Here is an 18,972-nt window from a genome sequence, read left to right on the forward strand (position 1 = left end):
CACCTGTTGCACCTGCCTAGTTATGGCACTGTCCGCGACTATTCCTAACAAAAATATTGTTTTAAGCTTTGTAATTGTTTTGTTTTTTGCTATAATTATTTATATAATTTATTGCTTTAATTACCATTATAAATATGAAAAAATATGCTAAAGTTAGTTAAATATTAGCTATTACCCGTGCCAATTGTATTTTGTATTCTTGTATTTTGGATTTCTTTGAAATGACTGATACAACCCAAGCAAAGTGTAATGTGTGCGAAAAGGAACTTGTTGCTAAAGCCGGTACTACTTCAGGTCTTATAAATCATTTAAAATGGGCAGCACTGTCAAGCTTTTTCGGAATATGAGAAACTTAATTATGCCCAACAGGTTGCAAAAAAGCCTCCAAGTGGATCGTCCGCGAACAATTGCCTCTTAGGATAGTGTATAGTAAATATTTTAATGAAATAATGAAGGAAGCAATGAAGGGAAAGTATAACCCTGTTTTATCGAAATCACTTTCTCAGGACAGGATTCCAAAATTATATAAATTCATTATTTAAATCCAAATTCCTGATTCACATAATGCCGAAAAAATTGTAGAAAACCAATAAAACGCTTGAATTTGGATAAAAAAATATACACATAAGCAACAACTGATTAAGATTCAAATGTTGTGAAAGCTATGCGCATTAGCAAAGTTATCAACAACATTCTTTAGTGCGCTGATCATAAGATATATTTAATTGTCACACAAGCTCTAACTAGTGGTCCTGAGTGGATAGAAATTTCATTAAAGCTAAACAAATTACTTGGGCGCTTCAGTCATTCTTTTAAAACTACGAGTATTTTTGAATTGCTATTGAGCATAAGCAACCACAAACTAGACTTATCCAGAAAGTACCTACTTGTTGAAATTTTGACCTGAGGCTGTTATAATCTACTATCAATCTAAAAGGGTGCTTCGCTATTATGGCAGAAACGTCAACTAAATTTGAGGGTCGGATGCCCACTTTTGAAGAAGCTAATTATTAAAGGTATTATTAAACGTCTTGATCCAGTAGATAAAATTTCACAAGTTTTAAGCTCTGACAAAGACCTAACAATCAACAAAAAATAAAAAATTAGCCAAGATTGGAAAGCTAAGTAACTTACATGTGTAACGAATATAACTCAAGCTCTAATAGCAGGATTTCAGGATTGTGGTCATAAAGGACCTAAGTGTTTAATGGTAAATTTTGTTGATCCTAGACAAAAGAAAATTATTTTTGCACTTGATGAGAAAAGTTATGAAAATATCAAGGATACCGCTACTCAAGTCATAATTGATATGCATCGAGCAGATTTGGGCGAAAGTCCTGCATTAAAAACAAAGTTCCGAAAATGATAATTCGTCTCATGAAGTAGCTTCAACTGATAATGTAGAAAAGCCATATGGGCAAAATTAAAATTAAATAACTGAGAACAATTGTCCGTTAACTTATGCCGAATGCGAGATTGCACGGTATGTTGATGAAAGAGTTACAAACAACAACGCAAATATCATGAAATATTGGAAGACTAACCGTACGAGATTTCTTTATTTCAGCAGACTAGGAAGAAAGATCTTGTGCATCCCTGCATCATCAGCTACCTCAGTACGAGTATTTTCAATTGCTGGAAATACTCTATCAGAAAGAAGAAACAACCTTAGCATTGACAATATTGAATGATGGTTTTCATGAAAGAAAACTTGAAGGAGATGAAAAATATCACCTTTCCAATGTACGAAAAAGATAACAACAAACAATAAGAAAATATGTACAAAAAATGTACTTTCTAATAATATATTTTTCAAAATAATTTTTTTTTTTTTTCATTATTGTTTTTAATAAAAATTTCAATTTTTATAAAAATTGAAATTTTTTGAAGTTTCAATTATTATGAAAAGTTGATAGTATTGCCATTAAGTAGTCTGTAATAAGATAAATCACAGGATAAAAATTTAAAAAATTTATAAAAAAAATTTTTAATACCGCCTCCGACGATGTGGTATAATTTAATCTGAAAAATGTTGTAGATATATCTAAGCCAATGACCAATATATACTAACCAAATTTCACGTCTTGATTTTTTAACGAGTATATTCACTACCGCTTTTTCGCTGAACTTTTTTTTATAATAATAGAAAAAAAGTGTGAATATAAAAGCTTTGACTCATAAAACGAGAGCAGTTGCTTCATATTGTACGAGCATCTATAATAGCCCAAGTGACTACATCAAGACAGGTGTTTAATATTTGTATATATAGGAAAGGATATCTATTGTCGGGTTTTGCAAACTTTGCATAATCATTTAGTACTTTTTAGAGTAGTTATTTAGTTAATTTGCAATTTATCATTTAGACAAAGACAGGGATATACCTATATTTGAACCTGATAGCAACTTTTGAGATCTTTTTTTACAATAAGGTTTTCGTTGATTGGAAAATTCTTACCTTCTTTTCAATCTTTGAAGCCATTTTAATATTTATAAGGACATATAAAGTCTAAAATTAAATTTTATTTATGCATTTATTAACGGAACTTTTTGCTTTATTCGTAGCATTATCCAATGCTATTTACGCGAGTTTGCACTATCCCAGTAGGCACGCTTTGTCTAGGGGAAATCCAGTCGTCCGATGGACGTCCCCCGAACAACGCATGCCCATTTGGATCCCAAAAATATTTTTAAAAAAATCATTTGCTTTTGCTAAGGTCAACTTATATTTGCTGGATGAAATACTGAAGCAAGAATTTCAGGAAAATTTACTTAGTCTCAGGCGAAGTGAAAGTAACAAAAAAGTCTTATTAAAATGTAATTAGTTCTTAAGGTTATACTCGTATTATTACATAAGTTTTATTTGAATTAATTTTATCAAGTTCTTCTATTTGTTTAAGTGTTGACAGGTTTTTTTGCCATTTCTTAAATATTAAGTATAAATATTTTTATGATAGGTGCATTTGTAAACAAACCTTCACGGAAATATTAATCTTTACTTACGAATAATTTATTAGCTGCAATAGTTGCATCAATAGGAGGTGGATTCTTTTCCATTTCTTTTAACCATATCAAATGTCTGTAGGAAATGTTTTATCACGAATAATAATGTTGCAAAATGGCTACATGCTGAGTCAAATTTTTTTTTTTGCTCCTATATATCCTTATATAGTACATATTTTAATTTTAAAATATCCCTTCATTATATTATTAACGGTTTTTAGAAAATTTGAGCTATTGATGGTTTTCAAATTTTTTTAACCCGTCGTGTTTCGTAGAGTAAAAGCGGTTGTCAGTTTAGCATCTTCTTTATAATAAATTTTCGTCTTGTAAAAACATCGAAAAAGCCTAAAACTTTGCCGATAACACTAAAAAAATTGTCCCTTCTCCCTCCTCCTTACTTGATAGTCTGGATCTCCTCATGATTCTAGTGTGTGTTTAATTGCAAAACTTTTAAAATATAATTAATGCATGTTATTATTATGTAACTATTGTATGCTATTAAATTATAAACAATTCATGTTAATAAAATATAATTAATATATGTTATTAAAATGTAATTGATAGTGTTGTTACGACTATTAAATAAATCAACTGTCGACTAAATCGACTAATATGTTTTTTAAAGTCAAATAAAATCGACTTGCACATTTTTGAAATCGACTAAAAGTTAATTTAGTGAAAATATAGGAATAATTTATTTTTTTGAAATTAATAGTAATAAAAATAATAAAGTAATTTATATTTTCTTTCTATTTTCTAATATAATATTATTTAAATGATAATGGAGCAAAACAATATAAGAGAAGGGCTGCAACAACAACTATCCAAAAACGGTCCCAACCTCAATTTTGAGGACCAAAAAAACGACCAATGAGGCATTAATCTGCAAGTTCTTAGGTATCACCAGATGTAAAAATTAAAATCTAGTCTCTATAGCCAAAGGAGAAAAACCATTTAAAGTTTTATAGCACTTTGTGCTACTGATTGCACTTGGAGCCCCGTTGTAAATCTATTGTGTTTTTTTTTTCACTTTTGGGTTATGGAGTTTTTAAAAAAATCAAAAACTCTTTACATATATGTGTTGGCTATAACCTGACAAAAAAATCATCTCTTTAACACTTGTGGTTTGTGTACAGGGACCTAAATTATAGGGTATTGTACTAAAAGCCTCCTTAAAAAGAAACAACGGATGTTTTACGTTTTTATTCTAACCTTACTATCTACTATGGAAGTTTCAAAATTTAATAGAATGAAACCTTGGCATGTATCTTTCAGGCAAAAAATAGAAGCAAGATATCTTTCATCTGTGCAAAGATATAGCTCTTAAATTAGGAATCTTGCCTTTATAAAAACGGCCAAAATATAGCAGCTTTTTGTGGTTTTTATGCTTTTTAAAGATTCAAAGTTACATCAAATAACTAATTTAGTAACAATATCGTGTGACTAGTAGATATGGGATTCTATGGTTGTTCGACTTCACATTTGTGTGTACTTTGTCTGCAAAAAGAGTGCTTTTTTTGTCCAAGTTTGTATAAGATATGGGGCAGAAAACACATAGTTGGAGGTATTTTTTCTAATTGTTCTGAATTTAAAACACATAAAAACCTCTTTATATTTTAGTTGTTAAACCCACAGGTTTGCTTTGTTGCTTTTGTTTAAAATAATTGACCAAATATTGGAAATACACACAATAATAACAACTTATTAAAATTTAAATAAGAAATATATCTTTACTGAAATGGGTTTTAACAAAAGAAAATCCCATTTAACCTTTATCTCGCATTGAAAAAACACATACATACAGACATGAAATGATTTCTTAATTTATTGCTCTAAAGGGCATTGGGCATTTTTAATGAGAAATCAACAGAAGCCTTGCATTCAATCTTTAGTGCTCTATGGGCTAGGTACAAAAGAAACCATGATTATTCTGGTTATGGAGGCCAGTTACTGAAATGTCTTATTGACTATAACAGAAAGCATCTTTGAATTCGTTTTTTTAAATTACTCATTTTTTTAAACAGTTAAACAGTGATTTCTAGAATTTTTTTCAAGAAATACTTGATATAACATTTGTTGAGAAGAAATATTCTTGTCTGAAATTTTTGTTTATATTATAAACTATATTAATTTATTTATAGTTTTACAAAATATCATAAGATTACAAAAAATTAATCAGAAGTATATATCTTATTTTGCAATGATTAAATAAAAAAATCTCAACAGTAATCTAAAGAAAAAATTACAAACATCATAACACCACCATATAGTAATGTTTTTTTAAAGGAAATCATTTCATGTCTGTATGTATGTGTTTTTTCAATGCGAGATAAAGGTTAAATGGGATTTTCTTTTGTTAAAACCCATTTCAGTAAAGATATATTTCTTATTTAAATTTTAATAAGTTGTTATTATTGTGTGTATTTCCAATATTTGGTCAATTATTTTAAACAAAAGCAACAAAGCAAACCTGTGGGTTTAACAACTAAAATATAAAGAGGTTTTTATGTGTTTTAAATTCAGAACAATTAGAAAAAATACCTCCAACTATGTGTTTTCTGCCCCATATCTTATACAAACTTGGACAAAAAAAGCACTCTTTTTGCAGACAAAGTACACACAAATGTGAAGTCGAACAACCATAGAATCCCATATCTACTAGTCACACGATATTGTTACTAAATTAGTTATTTGATGTAACTTTGAATCTTTAAAAAGCATAAAAACCACAAAAAGCTGCTATATTTTGGCCGTTTTTATAAAGGCAAGATTCCTAATTTAAGAGCTATATCTTTGCACAGATGAAAGATATCTTGCTTCTATTTTTTGCCTGAAAGATACATGCCAAGGTTTCATTCTATTAAATTTTGAAACTTCCATAGTAGATAGTAAGGTTAGAATAAAAACGTAAAACATCCGTTGTTTCTTTTTAAGGAGGCTTTTAGTACAATACCCTATAATTTAGGTCCCTGTACACAAACCACAAGTGTTAAAGAGATGATTTTTTTGTCAGGTTATAGCCAACACATATATGTAAAGAGTTTTTGATTTTTTTAAAAACTCCATAACCCAAAAGTGAAAAAAAAAACACAATAGATTTACAACGGGGCTCCAAGTGCAATCAGTAGCACAAAGTGCTATAAAACTTTAAATGGTTTTTCTCCTTTGGCTATAGAGACTAGATTTTAATTTTTACATCTGGTGATACCTAAGAACTTACAGATTAATGCCTCATTGGTCGTTTTTTTGGTCCTCAAAATTGAGGTTGGGACCATTTTTGGATAGGTGTGAGGAGTACATTAAGTTTGTCTTTAGAACAAAGAATCTTTCCTGATACACCAAAGGTTATTTTTTTCTCATGTTTTTGTAATTGTTTTGTTTTTTTGTGTGTTTTTTTGTTTGTTTGTTGTTGTTGCTGTTTTTTATTTATTTTATTTTTATGTTTTGGGTTTTTTGTTGCTTGAAATTTTCTTAAATAAAAAAGTTTAAGATTTCTTAATCATATTTGATAAATATTTCAATGTTGGCTTTAACATCACATACGATTTTTTGATTTTTTCATTTATTTTAGTTTATATACAGTGAACAAAACTTATTTATAATACTTATGTTATGAAATTTATCAAGGGGCTTAGCGATAAGATTTCTTCTTCTTGACTTTGCTATCAGTATATATTTTTGATATCTTACGGAATGTTTATTACACGGCAATTTACACGAAAAAATTCATCTATTCATTTTATACTTATATTTCTTAGAGTTTTATTTTATAACTACTTTAAGAACATTTTTAGTTTTGTTTGATATATTTGATAACAAGTTATACGAAATTATTACAAAGTTAAAATTTCCCACTATTTACAATTTTTTTGATAAGCATGATAAAATGGCGAAAAAGTTTTGTTTTTCTTAAATATTGCAAAGTAGTTGCAGCAAAATTGCAGGTAGTTGCAGCAATGTTATCTAACTGATAAATATATAAATTGTTGTGATAAAGCACAAAAAATATTTTTATTTTAATATTATTAAAAAAAGAGCTCTTCATTATAAACAAGTTTGTTTTGCCGGTTGTTTTTGTTGGTTTAAGTCAATGTGCAACATTGCGCAGTAAGTCAACATTTATTGATCGCATCGTCATCAACGTTGTGTTTAAAAAAAAACAATCACAATTACTGTTTTGTTAAAAAAAATAATAATGAAAAATCATATTCAAATACCTGGATTTAAAGGCTCTAGCAGTTCACCAAGCACACTTTTCTGAATTTGATTTTGAGCGTATATTTTTTTTGTTTGAGCTTTTCTTAATCTATATTGGTCATCCTGCCAATCTAGGTTATTGGGCCATGTATCAGATAATTTATCAATTCCATCGTCTTGTGACATGAAGTTCGAGTTTAGAGTTATTTTGTCAAAATTAGAATTTTCTTGGGTACCGATCTCACCTTGTAGTCCGTTTGAAAGTAGTAAGTCATTACTATTAGTGCTCCACGATTGAACATTGTATAAATTTTTGTCTTTATATTGAAAAACCTTATTATTTTTATCTCCAATTTGCCACACCCGAGTTCGATCTTTCACGGGAGCGTAATATGCATAGTTTTGCAATAGGTTATTTTTTTTTAGCTGAAGATCACAATTTTTCTAAAAACAGAAACTATATATATATATATATATATATATATATATATATATATATATATATATATATATATATATATATATATATATATAAATTTAACTTTTTTTGTTAAACTTTTTTAGCATTTAAGATTTAGAGCTCATAATGATATTAAATTATACGCTAATAACTTCCACTATAACTTTTATATTGCTTATGGTTGTATTTTATACAATTGTGTTATTTTTTATTTTATAAATAAAAAATTAATCATGTAACATAAAAAAAATGATTAACTACATAACATTATTTGTAAGTATTTACGAATGTAAATACTTACAACCATAATAATGTAAATACTTACGTCCATTAAACACTAAGCATCAAACAAACATTAACACACTAAAAAGCCTTTAATATTATGTATAAATACAAAGTACTGAAATTACATTTTAATAATATGCATTATTTGTACAGACCAACAAAATTTTACTTTAGGTGTCGTCCATAAATTACGTCACGTAATTTTCGACCGTTTTTGATCTCCCCTTCCCCTCCCCTCCTTTTCACAAAATTGTAATACTTTGTAGCAAGTTTTGTATGAATTGTCCTAAAACCAATTATTGCAATTAAAACGTTTTTCTTAGTTATTGTTTCCTTTTGATTTTAAATATACACTTTTTCAACTATAACATCTGGTACTAAAGTTATTCGAGTTTAAATTCCTAATATTTTGGATAAAAATCCATAAAATTGGAAAATGATTGTTTGTTCACAATGTCAACCTGAGTCGTTTTTTTGACGCAAATCAAAGATGATTTGGATTCTGTGTATTGTGACTCAGTACCACATGGCCTACTATAACACGGCCGGATTTGTTGCCTTGAACGCAAAAAATTAGTGGGCCGATTTTAGGTTTTTAGCTTTTGAATCAAAACCTGAAGGTAATTCTATAAAGACATTAATAATGATTAAATAATTTGCTCTTAGCTATAATTATTACTATTACCAAAATTCTTAAACTTCAAACACTAAAACAGTTAGCTAATAATAAATCATGATTGCATTAAGCCGAATGAACTATCTATTTTAGCCATCAATTTTAATCTACAAAATCTTAGTCTTAAAATTATTGGTTCAAACAACTAAAATTAACAAAAATGTTAGTAAAACTAGCATAATTTTTAAATGTACACATTTACTGAAAGCATTTACATATATTACAAAAAGATTAATCAAGTCAAGTTTCTTTTGTTTCTCAAAAAAACAATATACATATACTATGTTGTTATGGGTTTATTCATTTGTCTTTTTTGGTTTGTCGAACTTTAAAGGCAGCAACTTCATTTTTTCTAATGTTTCCATTTTTAATTTGTTGCTCATTGTTAAAATATATGTTGGTAATAATTGTGTTTACCAAATGCCTTCCCCATTCCTCATGTTCTATACACATAAAATCACTATCACTTAGTTGATATTTTTCTAGCGCTAGCAAGGATGCATTTTTTATATCATGGGAATACTTTAATAACATTTTCTTTACAGTGTCCAGAATTATAAACCCATTACAAACATAGTTAGCTAATTCTTTGGAAGGTTTTGTTAAACCACCACGTGAAAGAATTTCCAGATATTCTGTTGAGACTTTATTGAAATTTAATGATTTCAGACAGTTAGAACAGTTATATTTATCCCCAATCTTTTTCGTGATGTAACCAGATATATTGATTGCAACTTCGTAAGAGTCATGACAAAGCTCATTCTCTTGAATTTCATTGCTATATTTTTCCAATTTTATTAAAAGTTCATTTTTGTCAATTTTTGTATCAAGTTTAAAATTGCTCGTCCAACAATTGATATTGGCTTTAATTAAGGATTTCATGCATAATATCTTTTCAGAGCTTTGAACTTCACGTAAACTGACTAAAAATCTTCCACCGCTCATTTGTCGATATTTACTGAAATGTCTTTCTAATGGATCAGTTTGAAACCTGCTAGTTAAAACATATTTATATCCTTCTGAAAATAAATCTTCAATCAGACTTGCAGTACCCTTCAGTGTTGTAATTAATGCATTAGTTGTTTGAGCAGATAAAGTATACTTATTACATCTTTGAAACTGCAAGTTTTTCCATTCATTAATCCATGTTGCAAAAACTCGAAAAAATTGTGACTTTTTGTCACCTGGAATAGCTGCATTACCAATCCTATTGTTTGTATTAAACATTACCTTTGAATTAGAAATAGTCCACCAAATATTAATAAGCCTTAGAAATCCAGCAGCTGCAGTTTCGTTTGGAAAATAGCTGATGATTGCAGCAGAGGTGGTTTCATCAAAAATATTTAAAGCTTAAGGAACACTTTGTTTGTTGTTTCCTGGATGTAAAGTTTGGGCAGACAATTTGAAAGCTTTTTTTAAGTTAGCAGGTAACAATTCATCTTTCTCATAAACATTGTGCAATAAACTCCAAGAAATTTCTCCAGCTTCAACATGAATAATATCATCAAACTCAATAAAATCAAAAGGTGGAAATACAAACCGTTTTGAATTTAATAAATTATTTCTAATGTTTTTCAGTAAATGAACACTGTCATATAAATTGTTAACCCGGTGTCCCATAAAAGTAAAATATATTTCATTATCTTGTTCACCAAACTTTAAACGTAGAATTTTTAATGCTGAAACATTTGTTGCATGATTGTCAGTTATTATAGCTCGTACATTAAAAGATGCTTTATATAAAGTATCTAACGTTTCTTCTATATGTGAACTAATCATAGAACCAGAAATTTGAAATTCTGGACAGGCCTTAATTACAAAGGGGATAGATTCTTTCAAGCTAACCACCATGAACACAACTATACCAGAATAGAAATTACCATCATCATCAGCACCAATTAAACTTCCTCCATGATATTGGACACCTTTTTGTAAATACATCTCGTCAATTATAACAACACAGTCAGCACTAATACTACCATTTTCCAAAAGTAATAATAATCCTGATAATGGATCAATGCCACCCTTTGAAAGTGATTTTAAATAAGACAACGAAGGAAGTGGAAACTCTTCTAATAGCAAAGTATAAGCCTGTTTCGATGTATATCTGTGCATTAGAGAAAATCTAATGATTTCATTTGTGTAGATCGGACGTCCTTGTAGTTTATAAAGAGATAATTTATATAAATCTGATAATACACTTTTTGATACGTTCTTTGCAACTTCATGCATATAAGAAACAAAATTAACAAGCATACTGGCACTGGTCAATTTACAAACACTACCTTCTCTAAACCATTTAGGCAATGAAACTGGGATACCTTTCATATGTAGCTTTACATGTAAGTCTTTATCAATAGTAATACTCTCAATGTTAGGAGTAACATCCCCGTCGTCGAAATAAATTCGAAGAAATAACACACGGTTATCAACTAGTTTAAATGAAAATCCTGCTGGACAAAAACTTTCATTAAGATCTATAATGCTTTTAATTGTATCATGTTTTCTAAAATCGTATGTTTCATCGAGAAAAGGATGAGAATATATACGAACTGCAGGGGGCTTACGTAAAGCTGAGGTTGATTGAATTAAAGATGGCTTTGATAGGATGTTTTGGTTGGTAATAATTGCTGGTATAGGATTTTCGCAATAATTCAATGTTATACGTTTACCTCTTTTCAAATATTTATCTTCAAAATGATCGATACATATAACTGAGTTTTCTGTGGGGCTCCAATCAGCTCGGTTGACAAACTTAATCCAACAATTTCGAAGATCTAACTGATTGCTATCAGGAAAACTAAACACAGTTTTGTATGTTACGTGGTTGCTGTTACTGGAACATTCTTCAATCTTTCGCTTGTAATTACTTCTACAACCAACAACACAACACTTTTTTGGCATTGCAAAATAAAGTATTACTTGAATTAAAAAGAGTTTAATTTAAAATTGTTAAATTGTTTCATTGTAAACTTCAAACTCGTGTTTTTTCGGCCCACTAATTTTTTGCGTTCAAGGCAACAAATCCGGCCGTGTTATATAGTAGGCCATGAGTACCATTATATACCACAGTGAAATTTTAGGCAGCTGAATTTAATCGTGGCCGAACGAGTTTAAGAGACAATGAACGTTGGGGTCCTTCTAAAACTACAACTACAAACAAAAAAAATTGCCAAATAGTACTAGACGACCTCCAAATGTGAGAGAGATAGCAGAGGTTATAAACATGGCAAAAGAACGTGTTTGCAACATTTTAAATCAACAACAATAAATTTGAGTTTTAACGTCAGTTAATTGCTTTAAATAAAACTAGGATACACCATTATACGCTTGAAACAAAAATAAAGTCCACACAGTAAGCTGCACAGGAGGAACCAGCTCCAAAAAAAGGCAATAGCTGTTTTTTCAGCTGGGAAAGTGATTGCAACAGTTTTTTAGAATAGATATGAAGTTTTTTTATTTGATTATCTTTAAAAACGTAAAATCATTATAGAAACTTACTGCACATGAAAAGCTGAAGGCAAAATTTGCGGAAAAAAGGCTACATTTGCAGAAAAAAATAAAAGTCTGTCTCTCCAAGACGTCTCACTTTTTAGTGGTTGCCATGGAGATAATCCACTATTTACGGTTTAAACTGCTTGATCATCTGTCTTTCACAACCAGATCTAGCCCTAGGCGACTACTTTTGTTCCCTCATCTGAAAATTGCGCTCAGAGAACAGAAGTTATTGCCAAATGAAGAGGCAATTAACTTGACTTGTGTCTTTTTTAGGTCGGAAACTTTACAGACCAGACCTCGTATATAAAAAGATATTTTTTGCAAATAAATAAAATTATTATTTACATAAAAAACAAATATTATTTTTGAAAATTCTAGAAAAAAACGACTCAGGTTGACATAGTGAACAAACAAACAATCATTTTCCAATTTTATGGATTTTTATCCAAAATATTAGGAATTTAAACTCGAATAACTTTAGTACCAGATGTTATAGTTGAAAAAGTGTATATTTAAAATCAAAAGGAAACAATAACTAAAAAAAACGTTTTAGGACAATTCATACAAAACTTGCTATAAAGTATTACAATTTTGTGACAAGGAGGGGAGGGGAAGGGGAGATCAAAAACGGTCGAAAATTACGTGACGTAATTTATGGACGACACCTAAAGTAAAATTTTGTTGGTCTGTACAAATAATGCATATTATTAAAATGTAATTTCAGTACTTTGTATTTATACTAAAATATTAAAGGCTTTTTAGTGTGTTAATGTTTGTTTGATGCTTAGTGTTTAATGGACGTAAGTATTTACATTATTATGGTTGTAAGTATTTACATTCGTAAATACTTACAAATAATGTTATGTAGTTAATCATTTTTTTATGTTACATGATTAATTTTTTATTTATAAAATAAAAAATAACACAATTGTATAAAATACAACCATAAGCAATATAAAAGTTATAGTGGAAGTTATTAGCGTATAATTTAATATCATTATGAGCTCTAAATCTTAAATGTTAAGAAAGTTTTACAAAAAAAGTTAAATTTAATAAATAAAAAATATTGAATATTGAATTTGGTATATGATTAACTCACCGCACCAAAAACATTTATTGTTACTTTCCCGTTTGCTTGAATCCTAGCTACAAATATTAAAAAAAGTATTATTAAAGTTTTAATCTAAGGATCATTGCTTAATTGTTTACTTAATTACTTCTTTTCATTTTGATTCATACAAGTAAAAGTTTGGCATCCATAACTCAAACTATAGCCTTTTATGATAGATGGCTTAAAGGAGGAATTTTTTTAGGTTTGAGATACGGAATTCAAACTGCAAAATAATTATAATCACAAGCAATTAGATATTTCATTACTTCTACTATTTTTTGTGTGGCTAAACTTCAAGATCAGCAGCATAAAAACAATCCCAACAGTATAACTTTTATATTTATCCATCTTTTTTTTTTTTGAAAATATTTTTCATGTTTGTACTTAACTTAAAAAAATATTTTTTACTTCCTGTTTTTTTTTTTGGCCATAATAGGATGTTATATGAAAAAATTTATTTCCTGTTACAAAAAAATATAAGACCGAACATCCGTATCCATTTTCAAGCGTAGTTGTTGTACAAACAACTGTCATTTTATTAAATTGTAAACATGTCCTACTGAGTAACAAAGGATTAATAACAAGTGAGAAAATTTTGATCAAACATTAAATTTAGGACTTTTTTTTTATCTTAAAGGTGATCACCGCTATAATAAAAACAAGAGAATTATAAATTTGCTTCAGATTGACGAATTGGGTCTCGAACTTAACTTAAAACACTAATGTAAATTTCGATGCCTCTGTGTTGTCACAAAAGCAGTTCGAACAATTAGATGCTGAACTAATCAACTTAAACTAAGATTATTATTTGAAAGCTCACACTCAACAATACCAACTGTATTTTAGTTCGTTTCGCCTAAATATTTTTAAAAGTAAATTAAAAAAGCCTTATAGTTAGCAAAAACAGGCATAAAAGGTTGTATTTGGTGCACACAGAACTTTTGATTACGAACCATTTAGAGAAACTTAATGCCTTAAGTGTTTACAAACTTAGGGGGAAAATATAAAATAAACAAATATTAGCACAATTGACGAAAAATATTTGTTTATTTTATATTTTCCCCCTCCATGCTTCGTTTTGCTTTAATCTATTAGTTAACTGTATATAATCTATAGGGCGCATAGATAGATTAAATCCCACGAGCATTTAATATTTTAAATCTATAAAGCTCTTAAATCTGTTGGATGTTTAAATATTGTTCATTATATTTTATAATTTCTAAACGGTCAAAAAAAAATATAAAATTATATTCTAATAATAAAATATTTATAAAAAAGATATTCATATATGAATAAAGATTAATATTCAAAACCAGGTAAAACGTCTGGGTTAAACCCGACATATTTTTTGTTGCTGTTGAAGCAGATAATGCAAATAGTGAATTTTTAATTATCAGATTGTTTAAATTTTATTAAATTTAAAAAAAACCTTAAAAAGAACTTTTTTTTTAATTTTTAGTTATCTAGTTAACATTTTTAACTCACAAGTTATATCGTTAAAATTATTTAGTTTCTAAACTAAAATGAAATTCATTACAAACCGATTTGAGAAATATTTTGTTGTGCGTAAATTTAAATAATGAAAAATTACAAATTGAAAGTAGTTGAGAAAGTTAATAAGTGTCGTCTTAGTATATTACTAAGGCGAGGTACTTAACTCGCACCAGGAATCCCTTTTTTCCGGTGATTTTCATGAGTACCCGGAACCGGTGATTTTTATTTTTAAATAACTGATTTTTAGATTTGTTTTTTAGATTTGTGCAAAACCTCACTAATGTACGGCTTGAATACAATAGAAGAAAGTCCATGTTTTGTTTTAAACATGATTTGTAGAATGTGATGTTTATTAAGTTTGTAAACACTTAAGGCATTAAGTTACCTTAAAAGGTTTTTTTTTTTTTTTTTTTTTTTAGTATTTGCCGATTGAAAATAATTTAAAAAAGTAATTTATAAAAAAAAATATTTAAATTAATGGGGGTTGAAGAATACAAAATTCATGTTTTCATTAAGCCCCCCCCCCCCCTAAAAAAATGCATATTCATCAAATAAAATGTTTTAACAAAATGCAAAAAATAAAATATATAACGTTTAAAATATTTAGTAATTCAAAGAGTATTTATATTTAAGAACTGATTAGTAAAATAAGATGATATATAAGTATTAATATTACAAAAAGAATTTACAATAACTTTTTTTAATAAAAATTGAAATTATAAAATTTTACAATATTTTTAGTAATTAGTATTTCAAATAATAAAACTTAAAAAAAATCGTTTGTAAATTCAAAACTTATAAGATAAGAAATACATTTACAATAGCAGACTATTGTTTAGAATATTAAATATAATATTAAAGAGTAATTAGTAGGTTAATTTTTGTTTTTGTTTGCTAGTTTAAAAAGCTTTTTAGAAGAACTTTAATTCATTTTCATGTATCATCAGTAATTGCTTAAGTTTTGTTTTAAACTGGTTTAAAGAATAATTAGATTTCAGCTCATTATTTAATATTGTATTCCACAGCTTAGGACCTCGGTTAGCAATTGAGAATTTGGTTGCTGAATAATGTGTTTTGGATTGAATGTAATTGTTTTTTGAAAATCTGGTAGGGTATATGTGGTTTATTTTTTCAAAAAGTGAATTAAATAACATTGGTGATATTTTTTTATCAAGTTTAAACATGAAGATAAGAATATGGTAAAGGTTTAGTTTATATACATTTAGAATATTAAGTTTATTAAATAATGTTTGAGTGTGAGAGAAACGGTCTACGTTTGTAATTATCCTTATAGCCTGTTTTTGTTTACTAAACAGTTTTTTTACTTTTGTTGCGTTTGTGCTGCACCAAGCAACGTTTGCATAATTTAAGTAGCAATGAATTAAAGAAAAATATAAGTTTTTTAAACAAGATAGATTTAAAAACTGCTTGGCTTTATACAAAACACCTATATTTTTTGATATTTTATTTTCAAGGTTCGCAATCAAAAGTTCTGTTTTCACCAAATACAATCTTCCATGCCTGTTTTTGCTAACTATAAGGCTTTTTTAATTTACTATAACTCATACTACCCTATACAATATTGCAGTAGGAGATAAAACTATGAATATATGAAAAGTATTTTTTTTTCAAGAATGCAGTGTTCAGAAATGGTTTAGTTTTATATAGTACGGAAATTTTTTTAAGATTTTATTTTTAATACATTTTATAAGGTTTTCATGACAAATTTTCATTAAGTATTTTAGTATTAGTCGTAGAAAATTACCAATTGGTTTCCTTATAATTAATGTTTTATTGATTACGAGATTGGGTAATTTATTGGAACATTATCACTTTTACTAGGTTTGTAAAATTGAAAATATTTGATGCTAAGAATAAATCATTTATATACAATAAAAGTAATAATGGACCTCAGATTAAACCTTGGAGTTGACCATTGGAGCACATGTGCAATATGTTTTTCTTTAATTATTCTTTTCGTAAATAATACGTTGTGACCTGTTCGCCGGGTAATCTTCAAACCAAAGTAAGTTTTTTTTTTACTCCAATTTGAGAATTAAGATAAGACGGAGTTCTGTAACTTGATACATTTGTTTTGTCTCCAGATTAAAAAATTGGTATGAAAATGGCAACTTGAAGTTTTTTGGCACAACACCTAGTTTTAATGAAAAGTCAAAAATATGAAATAATGACGGTTTAATGATATCGAAAACTGACTTAACAACATTCATGTTTATTTTGTCAACTTCCGCACTTTTATTAATGTTCAGACTGTTAAAAGCATTCCTTATCTCGCTTAGATCTAAAATAAATTCGTCCATAATAGCTTTACTCGGTTTAACATAAGGTTCAAACTTTATTGTACTTGGTGGAAATTTACTAGCTAAGTTTGGCCCTACCTATAAAAATGAGTTTAGTTTTTCAACTATTTTTTTTTTAAATTATAAAGTATTTCCCTGTCAATTCAAAGCTTTTAAGGGAGATTATTTTTTTCACATTTACTTTTATTAATTATTTGTAAATAATATTCCACATTTTTGTTGTCGTAAAACAGAGTGTTAATTTAATTTTTTTGAAACAAGTTTTTATAGTTTTTGTAGTTTATTTCATTTTTATATTTTTTATGCCTTATTTATTTATAACAAAGTTTTTTTTTTTTTTTTGATGATTTCCTTAGTCCCTTGGTCATCTAGGGGTTTAATGAGACATTATAACACGAAATACTATGTCATACTGTTTATAGAACTGAGCTAAGAATACGCAGTGGGTACCGGACCAAAAAAATACGTTTTTGGAACGTTCAAAAGACGTCCAAAACGTTCAAAAGACGTTCGATACGTTAAAAAGACATTCAAAAGACGTCTTTTTTATGTCCCGTGCCCACTGGGTATTTCATATGCAGAATTGACTTTACGGGATTGTAAAACAAGATTCCAACCAATATTTTCTGAAAAATGGGCTCGAAAGTACAATAAGGAGTTTTCATTATTCTGTCGCATTAAGATTGTATAATTCATAGGGGAGGGGGGGGGGGATATTTAGGGTTATGTTATCGGTAATTAAGAAGATTGGAATACGATCTGTTAAATCAGTTTTGATTATATCCGTTCCTAAACAGCAGTTATGAAATTTGTTGGTAATTATATTATCAGGTAATGATGATAAGGTTTCATTCTCGTTGACTTATTTACTGTTGGTGTTAGATAAGAGTTCATAAAAAATATTGAAAATTTTTATTTAAAACATAATTAAACAAATTTAAGTTACGATCACCAGCTAAGTAAAGAATCAATTTCTTTTTAGTACCCGACAGCATGTACTAATAATTATTTTTGACCAACATAGTCTTAAGGGATACTTTAACTATTTGCTCAAGTGATATTTTAAATTGTACTAAATGTTAAAAACGAGATTATTTTTAACTTGCAATAAACCTCTTAAAAATTTGAGTCTAACTGAGTTAATAATTAAAAATGTCTCTTTTCAAATGTTTTTATTGATTTTAAATTTGGTCTGATAAAAAAGAAAGAAATAAAAGATTTGTGCGCGACACTCCAAAAAGAAAACATACTAATTAATAAGAAACCCAAAAATTACGTTAAAAGATTAAACAAAAATGAAAATGTGCAAAAAGATATAGAAGAAAATCTGAACTTTACACAAGACATACAAGAAAAAAAAAAATCTCGAATTAGAAAAAAAAATCATAACAAAGTCAGAAAGGAGAGATACGGAAGATAATAAACTAAGGTAGCTTTAAGATAGACAAAGAAGGAATAATCTTTGAATAGAAGGTTTATCGGAAAATGAAAAGGAAAATTGGGATGACACCGAAAAGAGTTGTTAACCGTACAATTCCGGAAAAATAAAATTCTTTCGGAAGGATATTCAGAATCAGGAATTTTTTTTTTTCGTACCGAATTTTACGAAACAAAAAAAAACGTCGATGTTCATTTCGCAAATGCTACTTACGAAATGTCGCCTTTCGCAAGTTGAATTACGAAATAAAACTATTTTGCTACATACGAAAGCAGCGCTTACGGAAGTCGCACTTGCGAAATGTTTTGAAGCCTTAAAAAAAATTTTGTTGGTCAAACAGATATAATTGTAAAAAATAAAATTTTTATATACCAAAATGTTTATAATAAAATTTTATTTTTAGTATTACAAAATATAAACATTTTAAGGTTTTATTTTTTAAAATAATGATAAAAAATTAATTTCGAAACGAAACTCTTTCGCACCGCAACA

At 28.1% G+C, this 18,972-nt stretch overlaps 1 protein-coding gene across 1 annotated transcript in view; it reads right to left on the reverse strand.

Annotated features, from left to right (window-relative positions):
* Positions 1-13,741, reverse strand: part of LOC105846079 (transforming growth factor-beta-induced protein ig-h3) — a 40,485-nt gene extending 26,744 nt beyond the window's left edge. Inside the window, exons 1-3 of the mRNA XM_065792275.1 lie at positions 13,494-13,741; positions 13,216-13,262; positions 7,218-7,641 (exon numbers count right to left, since the gene is read on the reverse strand). Coding sequence (XP_065648347.1) covers positions 7,218-7,641; positions 13,216-13,262; positions 13,494-13,575 — 553 coding nt within the window. The 5' untranslated portion in view covers positions 13,576-13,741. The remainder of the gene's footprint in view (positions 1-7,217; positions 7,642-13,215; positions 13,263-13,493) is intronic.
* Positions 13,742-18,972: the final 5,231 nt, after the last annotated feature.

This window comes from Hydra vulgaris, chromosome 03, assembly GCF_038396675.1.
Source record: "Hydra vulgaris chromosome 03, alternate assembly HydraT2T_AEP".
Classification (NCBI taxonomy): Eukaryota; Metazoa; Cnidaria; class Hydrozoa; order Anthoathecata; family Hydridae; genus Hydra; species Hydra vulgaris.